The sequence below is a fragment of the Lontra canadensis genome, unplaced genomic scaffold, assembly GCF_010015895.1.
Source record: "Lontra canadensis isolate GAN:19392208 unplaced genomic scaffold, GSC_riverotter_1.0 scaffold31, whole genome shotgun sequence".
NCBI classification, from domain to species: domain Eukaryota; kingdom Metazoa; phylum Chordata; class Mammalia; order Carnivora; family Mustelidae; genus Lontra; species Lontra canadensis.
In genome coordinates this window covers 8674276-8692587 of record NW_022631025.1, presented here as the reverse complement: position 1 = coordinate 8692587, position 18312 = coordinate 8674276, and the positions used below count along the sequence as shown (strand labels likewise).

At 49.9% G+C, this 18312-nt stretch overlaps 1 protein-coding gene across 3 annotated transcripts in view; it reads left to right on the top strand.

The window, feature by feature from the left end:
• KANK1 (KN motif and ankyrin repeat domains 1) overlaps positions 1-18312 on the top strand; it is a 55434-nt gene that overhangs the window by 14750 nt on the left and 22372 nt on the right. For all 3 annotated transcript variants that reach the window (XM_032866557.1, XM_032866556.1, XM_032866559.1), the window contains exon 2: positions 11955-14612. In XM_032866557.1, coding sequence (XP_032722448.1) covers positions 11955-14612 — 2658 coding nt within the window. The remainder of the gene's footprint in view (positions 1-11954; positions 14613-18312) is intronic.

The following is an 18312-nucleotide window of genomic DNA, read 5'->3' as shown; positions in this document are numbered from 1 at the left end:
TGCAGCCAGGAGGGTGCTAGCTGGTCAGGAAATTCCAAATGGGTATAAATGAATTCTCTGCAGCAGCTCCCGGGCTCCCTGCCCTGCTCATGTGTGTTAGTCCCTTTAGTGACGAGGGAAGTTTGCTGGAGACTTGGCTTCCTGCTTGCTGAAAGTCATAGTTACTTTGTTTCTGGGGAGGTGAGTAAGAAAGCCCAAAAGAAGAAAAAAAGAAGAGAGCGTGAAGTTTGCAGGGAGGAGGGAAGGGGTGGTGACATATGAACTCAAGCTCTGTGTGTTGTGAAAAATGTGTGCTTTTATTACAAGCTGGAAAGGATACCTCGTACTTGATTTTTGGTTCACTGACCATTTCAGCTTTAACATAAAGATGTCATTGTCGTGGGAGTGAGAGGTGGTACTTATAGGCTAACGTTTGTGTTTCTGAGTTTATGGTTTATTGAAGTTCCAGAATTTCCTTTTTTGTGTGGCTGAATCCATTTTTGGTCATTTGTTTTCAGCTCTGTTTTTCTAATGGGGAGCTGTTCAGTGTGCCTTAAAGCTGGCTTCTTGTTCTTGTATAAACACTATAAAACAAAATACAGGCTGTGATTTATACGGTTACTCCAGTTCCCTCCCTCCCTCCCCCAAAACAAGTACTGCTTTATTAGAAAAGCCCTTTCTGTACCACTGTCCCAGCTTGTGCTCCTCCTCTGCTTTCCGCAGAATTATCCTTACAACTGTCACATTTCCTATTTACCTTTAGAATGGTGGGTTATTTTTTGAAGAAAGTTTGGAAAACAGCCTTCTGTCCCCCACTAGCTCTCTGCTGTGCATGCACGACCAGTTTGGCCTGGGTTTCAGTCGCATCTCTCCAAACGAGACCGTGAACACGAGCAAGCACTGCCTCGGTGGGTCAGGGGAAGGTCCTGACGGCAGGTTGGTGGCCAACAGATTTGGGGTCGAGCGTGTCTGCACCTGACAGCAGGCACAGAGCGCTGGAGGAGAGGGCCCTGCCGTGTGGCGTGCCTCCCTGACGCACAGTGAGCGCCTTCTGTCAAAACACAGCCCATTCCGTTCCCTTTCTCCTACTTCCTCCACCCTGATTCTGACTCCCCAGTGGTTAACGCTTAACCCCGTCTGCTCCGTCTCCTTCCGTGTGTGCGCAGGGGAAGGGGCCTGCCTGGGCCATGTCTCTCGGGCTTCAGCAGCCCAGAACAGTTCTCGGCCTTTCCTTTCTTGCACGACCTTGATGGATTTTTTTTTTTTTTTAAGATTTTATTTATTGGACAGACAGAGATCACAAGTAGGCAGAGAGGCAGGCAGAGAGAGAGGGAAGCAGGCTCCCTGCTGAGCAGAGAGCCCACTGCGGAGCTCGATCCCGGGACCCTGAGATCATGACCTGAGCCGAAGGCAGAGGCTTAACCCACTGAGCCACCCAGGCGCCCCACTTTTTTTTAAAGATTTATTTATTGGGACGTCTGGGCAGCTCAGACGGGTCCTGATCTCAAGGTCCTAGGATCGAGCCCCAAAGCAGTCTCCCTGCTCAGCCCGGAGTCTGCTTCTTTCTCCCCACTCCGGCTCTCTGTCTCTCTCTCTCTGCCTCATTCTCACTCTCAAATAAATAAAATCTTTTTAAAATTTTTATTCATTTTAGAGAGAGAATGCATGAGAGTGAGCTAGGGGTAGGGCAGAGGGAGAGAGACAATCCTCAAGCAGACTCCCCACTGAGCGCTGAGCCCAAGACAGGGCTCGATCTCTCGACCCTGAGGTCATGACCTGAACCGAAACCCGGAGTTGGGTTCTTAACCGACTGAGCTACCCAGGCACCCTGACCCCGTCTTTAAACAGCTGATCTGAGGTGTGCTGACATTTGAGAATAACTCATGGGCAAGCACGTGTTCTCTGAGTTCTCTATGTTGTCTGCACCTCAGGCCCTCGGGGCCACCTGCAGCGAGATCCTTGTCAGGCAGGCTGACTCTGACAGGTGACTCTGGGGACAGACTGACCTGAAACGGAGCTTGTCAGAAACCAGCTTAGTGAGTGGAAGACTTGGATTTTAGCGTGTACTGCTTGGGTTCTCCCAGACCCGACCCTCTACCTTTAGCCTTCACATCAGCTAAATCAGCACCTGGAAAGGTGTGGGGAGAGTATGGGCTGGGGTGGGAGCCGTCGGGGGTAGTAACATGCCTGCTGGCCTTCCCTCCTGTGCAGACACACTTGTTGGCTGTCAGGGACAATGTTCCTGCTTCACAGACGTATTCAGTCTCTGCGGTTCCCCTCCTAGAGTTTCAAGTACAGGGCCCATTTGTCCTCTGCATCCCAGAGCGCTAAGTCAGACCCTCACCCATGCCACATGTGTCCCTCCCGGATTAGATTTATCATGTTTTAATGACCTTCAGAAAAGGAAATCCTATCATTTTTCTCTGCAGTGAGTCATCCACTGGTTTAAAGAAAAATATTTTCTTTTTTGACAGCACAATGAAGTCATGGAGAGAGCCCCCAAGGACAAGTCCCGAGAGCTGATCCTGGTCCCCAGCCCAGCCCAGAGGAGCTGAGCTTGTCAAGCCTTCCCAGTAGGCCATAGGTCATCCCAAATGCAGATTCTAAGTTCTGGTGGTTTTATGGCTGGCACTTAGCATCGAGTTGTTTTAAAACTCAACTCCGTGCAAAGGATTTGTGACACCAGGAGAAACATTTATGGGGACTTGGAGCAATCCATGGAAAGCTATTGAAGGGTGCTGAAGGGACTCTCAGTCCATACATACTCCAGCATCTAGCTAGAGCAATCCTATTAAAAATGCAGATCTGGGGCGCCTGGGTGGCTCAGTCGGTTGATCAGCTATCTTCAGCTCAGGTCATGATCCCAGGGTTCTGGGATGGAGCCCTGTGTCAGGCTCCATGCTTAGCGGGGAGCCTGCTTCTCCCTCTCCCTCTACCTGCCCCTCTGCCTTCTTGTGCTCTCTTTTTATCTTTCTGTCAAATAAATAAATAAAATCTTTTTTTTTAAGTGCAGATCTGATCACTTCACTCCCTTATTTAGAATCCTTTGATAGCTTCTCAGTGCACTTAGGAGCCAAGAACAGGACTCCCAAGGCCCTGCCTGGCTGGGGTGTGGTCGCCTGTCTGCCACACTCGGGGCACAGTCCTCTGTTCAGTGTGTAAACAGGGCAGGTTGGGTGTATGCATTTTCTTTACCTAAGAGCTTCTCCCATCGCGTTCTCCCCTGCAAGCATACACCCTGCCCGGTTCCCAGCACCCTCCTCCAATCCAGCCCCGTCCCAGCGCGATCCATACCCCCCCACCCGCGCCCCCTCTGTCCAGCTTGCTCCCTGGGCTTGACGTTCACCTCACTTCTCGCCGCAGGCTCTTCCTTTCTGCACCCCCTTGTCTGTCCCCTCCTGTACTTTGCACGTTCACCTACAGGCTCTCTGTCTGATTTGCTGAGCAGCCCCTAGCCGGGTTTGGCACACAGTAGGTACTTAATAAATATTTCCTGGATAAAAGAATAAAATCCTTCTTTCAGTCGGGTCATTGCACCTTCCCTAGATCAGCATGCTTTTTGTGGGGTGTCATATTCTGGAGCCAGTATGGAAAGGGGTAGTGGTGGGAGACGGTGTAAGGTGTGGGGATGGCGTGCAGGTTAGTGGCTATGGGCAAAGGCTCTGACACCTAGTAGGTGCTCACTGTGTGCGCGAATGGACGGGCGGGTGTGCTAACTGGGAGGGGCCACGAGCGGGTGGGAAAGGAACTGTTCGGTAATGGAAGAGCAGGAGGAAATCTCATCTGTCCTACGTCATTTTAAAGCGGAATGAGGAACGCTTACCTTGTCCTCCTCCATTTTGTGTGTTCTGCACCAAACAGGGTTGCTCGTGGATTGCGTACTGGGAAGGTCCTTGGGTCTGAAGGTCATAGTGCTAACAGTTCCATCCGCAGAACTTTCCTGTTAAACCTGTCTGGAAGGATCTATCCCACTTCACTGTTTTCTTTGTCCCACTCATTCGAGCCTAGAAAAGTTGATTTGCTAACTCAGTTGCTCTCATACTTTGAGTAATTAACTTCGTGGGAACTTCTCTCTCTCTCTCATCCTCTGGTTTGCTTTCCTGCCTCTCCGCCCGAGCTCGTGTGGAGTCTTTTCCACTGCTTCTAACAACGGGAGGCTTGCAACTCTGCTGCTTTTAAATATGGGAATCCGTGATAATTATGTGCTTCTCGGGGACTGACTCAGCTCTTGGGGCAAAGCCTTCATGCACCATGGGAGTGGAGACGGTGCGGTTATGGGAACCAGCAGAGTTGTTCAGTTTCAACAGTTCAGGGGAGCACCTGGTGAAGAAAAAGACATTAAAAGCATGGAAGTTGTGGCCCACGGGTGTAATTATTTCTCATGGTGCCGTCACTCAGCCAGTAATCGGGCCTGTAGAGCACAGCAGCGAGACCAGAAGTCATTGGATGCTCATGCGTAGATAAAGTAGTTAATATCAAAGTTTTGTCCGTTGAAAAGTCCACCAGGACGTAGTAGTCCAGAACCCTCTAGTGGGTTTTGCTCAGACTAAAGACTGCCTCAGTGGGGCAGCCTGTGTAGAAAAGTGTTTAGCGTTTTCTTCCTCAAAAGTGGCATTTTTTTTTTTTTACCCTGTCCCTGGAGCAGGATGTTATGATCCCCCTGAGAAGTGGGGGCATGGAAACTGTGATTTCTGTGATCCAAGTTCTCGATCGCTCTACGGCAAGTTTTGACTCTGCTCCCTGTCCTTGGCACAGGCCGTCTCTGCCTGAGCACAGCAGACGTTCTGGACAGATAATCCGCCATTGAGGAGGGCAGGGCTGTCTGCCCACTGTGGGGTGTTCAGCAGCAACCCTGGCCTCCCTCCACGAGATGCCACTAGCACCCCCTTCCCGTGGTGACGACCAAAAAGGTGTCCAGATATTGCCGTATGTCCCTCGTGGGGCAAAAATCACCCCCTGTGGAGAACCACCACCACTAGGCTAACCTTGTGACTAATTTACTACCATCTAGCCTCATCTCCCACCTCCCAGGGAGTGTATTTTTTTTTTGTCTGCTCAAACCGAGTGTTGTTTGGAGAGTAAGTTTTATTTCCTTGAGAAGTGAAGATTAACCTGAAATTATTTGGGGGCACCTGGCTGGCTCATTCAGTAGGGCCCGCGACTCTTGATCTCAGGGTCTTGAGTTCAAGCCCCATGCTGGGCATAGTACTTTCTTAAAAGAAAGAAAGAAGTTGGGCACCTGGGTGGCTCAGTCGGTTGAGCATTCAGCTCTTGATTTCAGCTTAGGTCCTGGTCTCGGGCTTGAGGATGAGTCCCCCCATGGGGCTCTGAGCTGAGGGCGGAGCCTGCTCGAGATTCTCTCTCCTTCTGTTCCTCCCCCGCTTGCACACGCGCGCTCTCTCTCAAAAAAAAGTTAGGGGCGCCTGGGTGGCTCAGTGGGTTAAGCCTCTGCCTTGCGCTCAGGTCATGATCTCAGGGTCATGGGATCGAGCCCCACATCGGGCTCTCTCTTTGGCAGGGAGCCTGTTTCCCCCTCTCTCTCTCTCTGCCTGCTCTGCCTCCTTGTGACCTCTCTCTCTCTCTCTCTGTCAAATAAATAAAAAATTTAAAAAAAAAAAGTTATTTTCGAGACATCCCTATCTCCATTTCACTTTGCTAATGCAGATAAACTGCAAGGAAATTTTAAATTTTTCTTGAGGCCATAAATTGGGCCCCTTTCACAGAGCTCTTAAGTTTTATAGGTGGTAAATATATAAATGAAGAGTAGAATTACCATCAGTTTGTTGATTTCACCTTCTCTCTGAACACAAGAGAATTTGCTCTGCACTTGGGACATTGTCTCTACTTAGTGTTGTTTTCATTTGGTGTTTGGTTACCCCAAACTGCAGACCGTAGAAAGTGGGTCATGAGAGAGAAGCGGGAAGAGGGTCTCTGATACCGTTGGTGTGTAGGAAGTAGGTCAGCTCAGAGATGGTGTCAGCCCAAGAAGCCACGCACCTCCTGTTAGTGGCCCGTCTCCTTATGTTGATGCAACAGGATAAATTCTGGTGATTTCCACCTCTTTGTTTCATTTTGCCTCGTATTTTACTTGGGTTTTATCCCCATGCGCCCTGCTGCCCACTAGACTGTGAGTCTTATGAAAGTGGGGACCTTATCTCTTGTTCACACTGTGTCCCTGCTCTTAGGACAGAGCCTAGTAAATAGTAACAGCAGATAAATGGATGGACGGATGGACGGACGAATGGATGGATGGACAGACATATGGATGGATGGATAGATGGATGGACGGGTGGACGGATGGATGGATGGATATTATTACTAAAGACTGTTTTTCTTTATCAATATTAATTATGAGTCGAATGTACAAATAAATTTTTTATTTGGTTGGTCCTCGTGTCACACTTGAGGATGATAACATTCTCATTGGTCCCCTTGAATTTACTCTCTTGGCCTACCTTGGTCCAGTCCACACACAGTGTCAAGACAGTCTGAGTGAAGGCCTTTTTAGCCTCTAGCGTGGGGCTGGGTGTGCCCCACAGGGTGACTGTAAGTGGACCAGATCCCCCTGGTCTGGGACCTGAGTCTGGTGGCCTCTTTCGTACTCAGCCACCCGCCAGCTCTTCTGAGCTCGTCTGTCCTCGGACCGTACCAGCAGTCTCTGCCCTGGGCCTTGGCCCTTTTATTCTGTCATCACTTGCCTTCCCTTAAAAACTCAGCTCTCGGTTAACACCATTCTCTTTTGATTAATTATTCACATATAATCATATTGTTCTCGTCGATAATATGCCTTTGTAACTGATCTCAATTAATGTTATGTTTAGGGTGTTTGGCGTCTATTTCCCAGCAGACTATACCTCCTTTTATTTCTTATAATCCTTCCTCCTACTCTTTCCACTGAATAGGACCATTTTCTGCACCCAATTAAGCTTTTAATAAATGCTATATAATGAAGGCAGAGGCTGTGCCAGGAGCAGTCTCCACCACTGGATTTCCAGACATTCAGAAAATTCTTGTAAACCCCAGGGGACAGCCCTGTGATTCCAGAATATTTTGTTGGAAGCTGTTACTTTCAGGATTCCATTTGCAGACAAAGCCAGTGGTTCTTGGCTATATATAAACAGGCATAACCCTGTTAGTCCAAAAAAAAAAAAAGGTTTCAGGCAGTTAAGAGTCTCTTTATAACCCACTTAGAGTTTTTTTTAAGAAGTGTTGTTTTTATTCTTTCCTGATTATTCTTGAATTAATAAAAATTTCTGTAATAAAAAAATTTTATTGTAACATCTCCCCAGTTAATCATTTAATGTTATTCTTCTTTTCAAGATCTGGTCTTAATTTTTTGTGGGGGAGGGGAGACGCGGAGGAGAGATTGCCGTATCCATTAGAATTCAGTGTAGATCCAAGTAACAGAGACACAACACACAGAATAGTTTGTTTCTCTTGCTTTCACATAGATCTATAGAGGTGGCTTCCCAGGTGTAGTATAGTAGCTCTGATCTGCAGAGCTCTTAGAGATCCAGGATTTTTCTAGCACATTGTCCTTCCATCCCTATGTGTGAACTCACAGTCCAGTGAGGGAGCTAGTGTTCTAGTCGTCACATCTGCATTCCAGGCAGCAGGATGGAGGACGTGACAAAGAAGAAAGGAGGCCAGAGAACTATTCCTGTGTCTTCGGACGGGAGGTTCTGGGGGGTTGCTTTATGATGTTTCTGCCTATGGCATACTAACAGTAAAAGAGGCCAGGGAAATATAGTCTTTTTATGTGCCCAACTAAACCAGGAGTCCTGTTAGTTTCCAAGATGGGATCATACATACAGAGGAACATCGGGGTGTCTTTTCCATGGCTGCCCCATACATCTCCCTCCTGAACAAACTTTCTTGGAGTTTATTTCAATACATTTTCCCTTACTTTCCGGTAACTTCTTATAATCTTATAAATATTTTTTAAAAGATAACCATGTGTTGTAAAAATGTATAAAATATAAGAAACAACATAAAAACCATCCATGATTCCACAACCTGAAGATAACCACTGAAACAGCTTCATGTAAAAGTTGTCTTTTACAGACAATACAGAACAAGCAACTTCTGCCTACAGAATATTAAGATGTTCTTAAAAATTCATTATATACTACTGTATATTCAGTTATTCCTTCAGGAAACATGCTTAAACATCTACATAGTTCCCCCCACATCTTATTAAGTGATGTGTATGATTGGAAAGGGAGAGCTGTGAAGGAAATATTAAAAATTAATTTTGTTGCTCTTAACATCCTTAATCAAGCACAGAGAGAAGACCTACACAAGTGGAGAAGTTGGGAAATCCATCAGAGCCTCATAAAATGCCTTATTTGTGTTACTGTACATGAAGGTACCCCAGAAAGCAGGAGGTAAAAATGACACTGGGTGTCTTCACTTAATTGTAGAACATACAGTGGACAGTTGATTGCAGAAATGACACCTTGAGAAACCCAGGTTGCTTTTTTTAGGTGCTGGGGATAGAATTCGGATCCTGTCTCCTTAGGATAGTCTGATTTAAGTAGTATTAGGAAATCGTCAAGCCCAACATGGTTAAATTCTAACCTTTCCTGAGTCCCAGATGTAGAAGTCCAGAGTTCGTTTGGGGGATAATTCAGCATGACCTATGCCTTTTGTGAACTTCACAAATTAAACTAAAGATGGGCCGGCGGCCAGTTAAGTTTCACTGAAAAATGTGATGTGCTTTGTTGTGTTCTAAATCCTGACCTCAGGTTGTGCATTAAAAAAAAAAAAAAAGCATTTTGAAGAGAAATAGATAAAACAAAAATTAACCTTTTCTACTGAAAATGGGTAAAATAACTATGTTAAGAAATACACAGGAAAATCTTGGGGTTATACCAAAATATTGATATTTCTCCTAAGGGGTGAGAGCTGAGTGACTTTTTTCATTCGTTAAGTGGCCTGGAGGTGATTTTTTTTTTCTTAATTAACATAAGTATGGAATACTTTAGTAGCCGGGAAAAGGTGTGGTGTTTCAAAGAACTTCGTAGCAAGGGCAAAGGCTTGGTTGGGATTAAGACTTACCGCGTAACTGCTTGTGGCTGGTGAGGAGCCAAGGGCCTGGAAGCGTTCCCGCAGCGCCCCCGGACCAGCGGGGACTGCGGGGCCCTTGGAGAACCTGCTGGGGACAGTGGCCCTATTGTGCCTGAACTTCCTCAGGTGACCGAGGGCGGGAGCACACACACTCTGCTTTGGAAGTGACGGGTACCGCGGACACAGAGCCTCTGTGTGGAGGTGTTCAAGCCGCCGGCTGCATGTGTGCGCCTGGCCGCCACCGGCCCGAAGAGCACAGGTTTTCGCCAGATCCCGGCTTCCTGTTTCCATTAAGAGAGCGGGGAACGCCGAGCCGCTGAGTGGGCCGGGGGTGGTGTCCCCGGAGCCGCAGGGAGACTTCATTGGTGAGACCTGGGCCTATGGTGTTCGCGCGTGGCCCGGCGAAGTGTGCACGAACGTTGAACCTCCTTTCCTTATGGGGTGAAGACCGACGGAGGGCGTCCGAGGCAGGGCCGGGCCCAGTGCGAGCCGGCGGGTGAGCGGGCGGCGGGGCGGGGGGCGCTGCGGCGGGCACCGAGCTGGGAGCGGGCCGGCCGGTGGGGCAGGCGCCGGGCTGCCGGCGGGAGGTCTGGGCCGCGGGGAGCGGAGCCCTGCGGGCGCCCGGGATGGGGATGAGCTACCGACGGGATCGGTGGGCGCCCGGGAGGAGGGCTGAGCTGCCGGCGGCCATCAGGCCGGTGGGGAGCGGAGCGCAGCGGGCGCCCCCGCGGAGGGGGGTATTCGGGCGCCGGTGGGTGTGCGGCCGGCTGCGACCCGGCCGGTGGGGAGCACAGCGCAGCGGGCGCCCCCCTCCCCCGGAGGTGCCCGGCGGGGGGTGGAGCGCAGCAGGCGCTGGCGAGGGGGTGGGTGGCCGCCTGCCAGCGGAGCGCAGCGTGGGGCGGGGAAGGGGCTGGTCCCTGGGCTGAGCACCCTGTGGCCTGGAGGAGCCACAGCCCAATTTTAGAATCGCCGGCTGCCGGCTCCTGGCTCCTGTCCGTCAGATCCGCCTGCTTTCGCTTGACACCCGAGCCCGCAGCTTCTCTTTGCTTGTGGAATTCAGACAGCCCTGGAAACAGGTCGGGCTGCATATTTGGAGTGAGCGCGTTGTCCGTGCGGAGTTTAAAAAGGCAAGAAAGAGGGAAGGAGAGACTCGTTCTGGTAGCATGAGCCCAAGTTTCCAGGTGCCGGCTCAGCATCAGCTCCCCCTTACTTAGGTGAGAAAGTGATTAAGGCTGAGCACCTGGTTCCAGTAGAATTCTCTTTCCAATGTTTTAGAAATGAAATCGAGGGCCTGGGGTGCGGACAGCGAGAACAGTTTAATATTGTTTTAAATCAGGGCACAAAGAATACACAACTCTGTTGCCTGGCAGTCTTTTTGTACTTTTCTTTCCAACTTTTCAGAGGAAAGAGGGCAAGTGGGAGGCGAAAGGTTCACTCAGAGAATTCACACTATCAGGTGGAAATGCTCAGCAGGGTTTGGACTGGGAAGGGCAGGCAGGAAACCCACAGTGCTGGAAGGTCTTGAGGACAGTCGGGTGGGTTTTTTTACCCAGGGTAGGAGCAGGGGTACAAATGGCTTGCATTTTCACCCATTGCTTTTGGGTACTTTCCATAGCTCAAAGAATGCAGAGCTTGTTATGATGATTTTGAGGAAAACACATTACTTAATCCTATAATTTAAACAAACAAAAATGGCCTTGCTTTTCAACTTGAAATGCACAGCTCAGGTCACTAGCAAGGTCTGTGCCTTGAAAAAGTTCTTGGTTTCCTTTTCTAAATGTTTGGTTTAGCCAGAAGTAGCACTTACTGAATGCCCCAGGGATACAGTGTGTGGAGTATAGGTTTGCTTTTATTTTCATTCTCTTTTGCATCTGTTTGGATATGTTAAAATGCAAAATGAGGTATTCCTGGAGTATGGAATGGTATGTCCAAAAGAAGTCAAAGAGGAGGAACTGGGGCAAGGTTTTGGTGGCAGTGGTGGTTTTAAAAGGGAAGACACAAAACAGAGTTGAAGTCTGTTCTCTGACTGTGTTCCTGCGTCAGCCATCGGCCCCTGGGTCCTGGCTCTCTCAGCGAGGGCTGGCTCAAGGCAAACTATGATCTTCTGGAGGTGGTCGGGCACCAGGGCTGCCCTTGGCCACCCTTCAGAAAGGCTGCAAAGCCTGCCTAAGAGTGATTGCTGTGAGGACTCCTGTCCCAGTTTTCCTGGATCTGTGCTGATTTCGTCCATTCTTCCAACTTAGCACTTTTGGTGCCTCAGTGTTCACTTTATAAAAATAAGAATCTTAAGGACTGCTCTCTAGACTTCAGCAGATTGTAGGCAACAAAAGAGATGATCCCCCTCAAAATGCGTTCAAGTCTTTCCAATACATTCTTTTCAAAAATAAAGTGTTTAGTGAGGACTTAATATATGCTTGGCTCTTTAAAAACCACTGTCTCATTACATTCTTCTAACAACCTTATGAGGTAAATACTTGTATTTCCATTTTTACTCAGGGAGGAACTGAAGTCCCAAGGGGTTTATTAACTTATTCACCCAGCTGTTAAGTTGTAGATCCAGGATTAGAACAGAAAGACGTCTGTCAACTCCTAAGTCATAGTGGTCTGCTACACTGCTCCATACACAAATACTAGTGGTTTGGTTTTATTAAAGCTTTTATTTATTTATTTATTTGACAGAGAGACACAGCGAGAGAGGGAACACAAGGAGGGGGAGTGGGAGAGGGAGAAGCAGGCTTCTCACGGAGCAGGGAGCCTGATACGGGACTCAATCCCAAGACCCCGGGATCATGACCTGAGCCAAAGGCAGACGCTTAATGACTGAGGCACCCAAGCACCCCCCAATAGTAGCTTTTATAAACAAGTATATTATATGGCATTATAATATTCTCTTCTCGCTCTCCTAGGGAAAGCAGAGGGTGTTCTGAATGGAAATCATGACAAGGAACAGAAAGATCCTTATTTTGTGGAGACCCCCTACGGTTATCAGCTAGACTTAGATTTCCTCAAGTACGTGGATGACATACAGAAAGGAAACACCATCAAGAAACTGAACATCCAGAAGAGGCGGAAGCCATCTGTGCCATGCCCGGACAGCAGCGCCGCGCCCGGCCAGCAGGGTGTGTGGACTTCCACTGAATCCCTCTCCTCCTCCAACAGTGATGACAACAAGCAGTGCCCCCACTTCCTCCTCGCCAGAAGCCAAGTGACATCGACACCAACCCCAAGGCCCTCTGCCCCTCTGGAGACCTCGCCCACTTTTCTGACCGTCCCGGAGAGTTGGCAGCTGCCTCCACCCTCACCACAGCTCCCAAAGCACAACCTTCATGTCACCAAGACCCTGATGGAGACCCGGAGAAGACTGGAACAGGAGAGAGTCACCATGCAGGTGGCGCCTGGTGAGTTCCGCAGGCCCAGGCTGGCCAGTTTTGGAGGCCTGGGCTCCACGGGCTCACTGTCCTCCTTCATGGGTTCTGGAAACCACAATCCCGCCGTGCACCCACTTCAGAACGGATACCAAGGCAACGGGGACTACGGTGGCTATGTCCCAGCTGCTGCCACCACATCATCCATGGGGAGCTCCGTCCGCCACAGCCCCCTGAGCTCAGGGATCTCCACTCCCGTGACCAACGTGAGCCCCGTGCACCTGCAGCACATCCGCGAGCAGATGGCCATCGCCCTGAAACGCCTGAAGGAGCTCGAGGAGCAGGTGCGAACCATCCCTGTGCTCCAGGTCAAGATCTCGGTCCTACAAGAGGAGAAGCGGCAGTTGGCCTCGCAGCTGAAAAACCAGAGAGCTCCAGCGCAGAATGACAGCGGTGGCGTGAGGCCGCGGTCCTACAGTGCTGGGAACGCGTCGCAGCTGGAGGAGCTGTCCCGGGCCCGGCGGGGCGGCGGGGAGCTGTACATAGACGACGAGGAGGAGATGGCGGGCGTGGAGCAGAGCGCGCACAGCATCCGGGAGTTCCGGCAGCTCGCGGCGGACATGCGCGCCCTGGAGCAGAAGATCCGGGACAGCGGCGGCGAGGCGTCCCCGGGGCCCCGGGAGGGCGGCGAGAGCCGCTCCGTGGCCGTGGGAGCTGACGAGCGCATGGACCACGTGGTCGTGTACCGCAGGGGCCCCGGGGCCTGTCGGGACGCCGCCGTGGGGACCGTCGCGGAGACGAGGAGCTGCGGGGTCGGCGTGACAGAGGCCATGCTGGGGGTGACCACGGAGGCCGACAAAGAAATTGAGCTGCAGCAGCAGACCATAGAGGCCCTGAAGGAGAAGATCTACCGCCTGGAAGTCCAGCTCAGAGAAACCACCCATGACCGCGAGATGACGAAACTCAAGCAGGAGCTGCAGGCCGCCGGCTCGAGGAAGAAGGTGGACAAGGCGGTGACGGCCCAGCCGCGTGTGTGCAGCAAGATGGTGGAGGCCGTGGTGCCCACGAGGGACCAGACGGTTGGCCGGCACGTGGACGTGGCCGATGCGGGCGTCGGGACCTCCGTGCAGACGTGCAGCGTGGCGGTCTCCTGCCAGCCCACTTGTGAGACCAGAGCCGCGGGGCCGGAGCTGCCCATGCATCGGTGGGTCGTCAAGGAACGGGTGGAGACGCGGGACCAAGGTGCAGGGAGGTCGGTGGAGACCAGTGACCAGAGCGTGGGTGTGGAGATCAGCGTCTGCGAAACAGGCAGCAACACGGAGGAGTCTGTGAACGACCTCTCGCTCCTCAAGACCAACCTGCATCTCAAGGAGGTGCGATCGATCGGCTGCGGAGATTGCTCCGTTGACGTGACCGTCCGTCCCCCGAAGGAGTGCACATCCCGGGGCTTGAGCACGGAGGCTGTGCCCCAGGTGGAGGCCGCTGTCATGGCGGTGCCTGCGACCACAAGCCGGCACACCGGTACGGTCTGGGAGCAGGTGGACCAGTCCACCAACACCGAGATGGCCACCCTTGTGGACTCCTGCACCAACACCTCCCTCAGCACTTTGGACAAGCAGACCAGCACTCAGACCGTGGAGACGCGGACCGTGGCCATCGGAGAAGGCCGTGTTAAGGATGTCAACTCCTCCGCCAAGATGCGGTCCGTTGGAGTGGGGACGGTGCTCTCCGGCAGCTCCGGGTTCGACAAGCCGTCGGCTGTGAAGACCAAAGAGTCAGGCGTGGGGCAGATAAATATTCAGGACAATTACCTGGTTGGTCTCAAGATGAGGACCATAGCTTGTGGTCCTCCCCAGTTGACGCTGGGGCTGGCAGCCAGCAGGAGGAGTGTAGGTGTTGGGGATGAGCCTGTTGGAGAGTCCGCAGAGGACCCCCAGCCCCAGGCTCCTTCTGGAACGATGAGCGGCTTGGATCACTACATCGAGCGCGTCCAGAAGTTGCTGGCGGAGCAGCAGAAGTTGCTGGCTGAGAACTACAGTGAACTGGCGGAAGCTTTCGGGGAGCCGCACTCACAGATCGGCTCTCTGAACTCGCAGCTCATCAGCACGCTGTCCTCCATCAACTCCGTCATGAAGTCGGCCAGCACGGAGGAGCTGAGGAACTCGGAGCTGCCAAAAATGAGTCTGGGTCAAGTCACAGGTAGGTGGCGTTCCGGGGAACCTGGGGATGAGGAAGGGTGGGGATGATGTACTTCAAGGGGTTGTGGATTTTGTGACCCGCTCGAATCATTTTTTGGAACCCGGAGGAAGGCTCAGAATGGTCGTGGTAGAATGAACACCAAGAATCACAACCCGCCAGGAGCTCTGCTGATTGCCGTTGTCTGAGGGTTTCACGGGGCTCGGGCGGAGGACTGTGGCTAGGAGCGGAAAAGCAGGCTCAGGCTGGCTGGCCTAGGGGCTGCCTTCCGGGGCTGCTGGTTTGCTACGATGTCTTCTAGTTACGCATTTACTCATTTTACGCAGGACAGCGGCCACAGGTCCCACGGTGTTTGTGACCATAGTGACCAGTACGTGCTCAGTAAAAATAATGGGCATGAAGTGTTCTTAATTAAAACCTTGATGGAGGCAGAGAGATTGCATGAATTCATTTATTAATTGAGCAAATAACGATTCTGTTGCTGCTGTCTTCCAAGCACGGGTATAGGCTTCTGTCCTCGCGGTGCTTACATTCCGGTTGAGGACACTGTATGTCAGGGGGTGACTCGTGCCCTGTGGAAAAGAACTCCAGTTACAAGGAAAGTGAGTGTTGATGGTCGGGGGTGGTGGCGACTGGAGATGCGGGGGGCGGTCCGGAAAGGCCTCTTTGATAAGGGCCTCTGGAGCCAGAGAAGGGACCTTCTCCAGAGAAGGGTCGATTGTGACAGGTGCTTAAGGTGTTGTCTTTCTCATCCTTTCCTCACTGCAATTCCCGCTCACCACCACTTTTCCTTAAACTGAAACTAACTGAGAAATTACCCTGGAAGATTTTATGACCTATAATATTTCCCTGCAAGCCTCGTTAACATGCCTTCCCTTTCACGTGTCTCTAGCGGTCCTCGTGTCCTCCTCGGACAGGGCTCTGTTCCCCGCTCTCCTGCTCTCGAACCAGTATGACCTGGAGAGGAAACATCACCCTTCTTTACGCTTCACTTTTAAAGTGGGGATTCGAAGGGCACCCATCCCGTGAGATGTCAGGAGAGCCCTTTGTTGTCCTTGGTGGTGTCGCTAGTAGTGTGTCCTGTGGGGCTTCTTAGGTTGGCAAGCTAAAGTGTAGTTGAGGTTTGGGAAGCTACCAAAACACGCGCTCCGCTCTGACCAGGTGCTGCAGGTAAAATGAATTCAGGTAAACGCTTCCAGTGATTTGATGAGTGCACACTGAATTTAATTGGTTGTGAAAATGTCCGGTATGGACTGAATCGTGAGTAAACCATTGACACATTTTTACATTCCTTGTTTTCCTTTACAGTCAAAAGGGGAGTGGTTAAAACAGACTGAAATTGATTCTTTTTCTGTCTTCCCACATGTCCACTTCCAAACCCGAATTCATATTAGTTTTTAGTCCGCGTGCTGTGGGACAGATAGTTTATTGTAGAAGAAAAAACCAACCATGACGATGACTGTGAATGGATGGGGTTTCTGCCTTTTAGAGTTCAGTCTAGTTAAGTGTACAGAGGGGTCATTTTAGAGTAAAAAGGATAAAAATTACATGTGGACTGAAGCAAAGGCTTAAGTAATCATAGGTCTGTTTCCACTTCTTTTTAAAAATTCTGAGGTCAGATGTGAAGTCAAAATAAAACTCTTAAATATCCCCAGACACAGTTGGTACAGTGGGACATCCATTCTAAGAACATTCTCCTGCCAGCTTCCTCCCTCCTCCCCAAACTGGGGTTTCCGTTTCACATTCCTGCCAAAAATATTTAGCTGTACCCTTGCGGTCGTCTGCCTGACACCCTGAGCGTCAGGAACAGGGGGAAGGTTTTGTCTGGCTGTATGATAGTGCTTTTTGGCCCCTTTCCAGTCCCAATGACATTGCAGACATCCCTGTTTAAATCTGACCCTGCAAATGAACACTTAATTAATCAGGTAAGATGGAGGAGACCTGCAGCATTCGAACAGAAGTAGAAATATTTTTTTTAAAGATTTTATTTATTTATTTGAGAGAGGGAGAGAGTTGAGAGCATGAGTAGGGTGAGGGGCAGAGGGAAAAGCAGGCTTCCCGCTGAGCAGGGAGCCCAATGCGGGGCTCAGTCCCGGGACTCTGAGACCATGACCTGAGAAGGCGGATGCTTAATTGACTGAACCAACCAGGCACCCCAGAAGTATAAATATTTTTAATAGCACTTCTGTGGTCACGGTGGCCGCTCCCTCTCAGAGCACAATTTTAAAGTTTTTCTGTCATCGCATCACATTTGTATTCTAATGTCCTAACGCAGAAGGAGTTAGATGAGGGCAAAGCATTAAACTTTTGTTACTTGGTGTTTGCTTTCGTTAGTGTTTGCTCTATGGACCGAAAACTGAAGAAGCTTGATATGGTGCAGATTTTCAACACTATGAAGAGGGAAAGTATGTCAGGATGCCCTGGGGCTTACTGCGGGGTCCAAACGATGCAGAATATTGTTCACACCCAGTCTAGAATACGTTTCTGTGCCAAAAGGCATGTACAGCGTAGACATTTTCTCCCCCAAATGAAATTATGTGGAATTGGAGTTTGACGTCACCAAAGAGCATATAAGTGATCACTTACAGGAATCTGGTACTGAATTTTTTTTTTTTTTTTTAAGCTAGGTTTGGGCTCTGAAGCCAGACCTGGGTTCAGGTTCTTTCAGTGTCCCTAGGACAAGATGTCTTTGTTTCCTTCCTGGGGTCGAAGTGAACATTTAATGGGTCGCTGTGAGTAGAGCATTTGTAGTAGTCTGCAACCACGGTGTAGATGCTCAGTGAATGCCGGCTGCCATTGTTGTCACTGTTTTTACTACTTCCAGAAAGGGAAATGTAGGTACAGAACAAATGGCCAAGCAAAAATTGCGCAAATGGTCTCTTGTTTTTCATCCAAATGTTTATCTTCATTATTCTGGCTGTCCCCTTTTCCCCTCATTTATTATGCCTCCCCAACTAAGACTTTTATCAGGATAAAGAAATCAGTACAAATGGGAAAACACAAAAGAAGTAGAATAAATGTTCAATTCTGAGTCATTCAGAGTCTGTATAAAAGCTAAAAACAAAGCCTAAATTGAATTATGCATTTGTGCGCAATCCAGAGACTTCTCAGTTTTTCTAGATTGGATGTTTAAGGGCATCCCTTTTTAAATTTTTTTTTCACATGGGCTCCACACTTGGGATGCCTGGGTGGCTCAGTCAGTTAAGCATCTGACTCTTGATCTCAGCTCAGGTCTTGACCTCAAGGTCGTGAGCTCAGGCTCTGTACACGCCAGGCCCCACGCTAGGTGTGAACTGTACTTTAAAAAAAAATCAGAAGCTTAACTGACTGAGCCCCTGGGCTCCCCAAGATGTCCCTTTTTCACGGGCATAAGAGCATTCTTTTTTGTAGCACCATAATGCCTAACACCCCCCTTCAATTTCTTAAAATCATAACTGGGATATGTGCTTATAACCAATCAATGGTTCCAAGAGCTTAAAGAGTCAGAGACCCCCTCGTGCTCTCTTGGAACAACCCCTTGTGTGTTTAGTGGGTACAAGTGTGTGTGTTTCTCTGTATTTTAGAGATGTAATTTTTTTTTAACAAAAGTTGAATCTTGCATGTTCTATCTATGTATTTTTCATATAAAAGGTCACAAACATTGTTCTGGGATTCAAGAGACCTTGTCATCATTTTGACACAGCTGAATTTGTTGATGACCAAA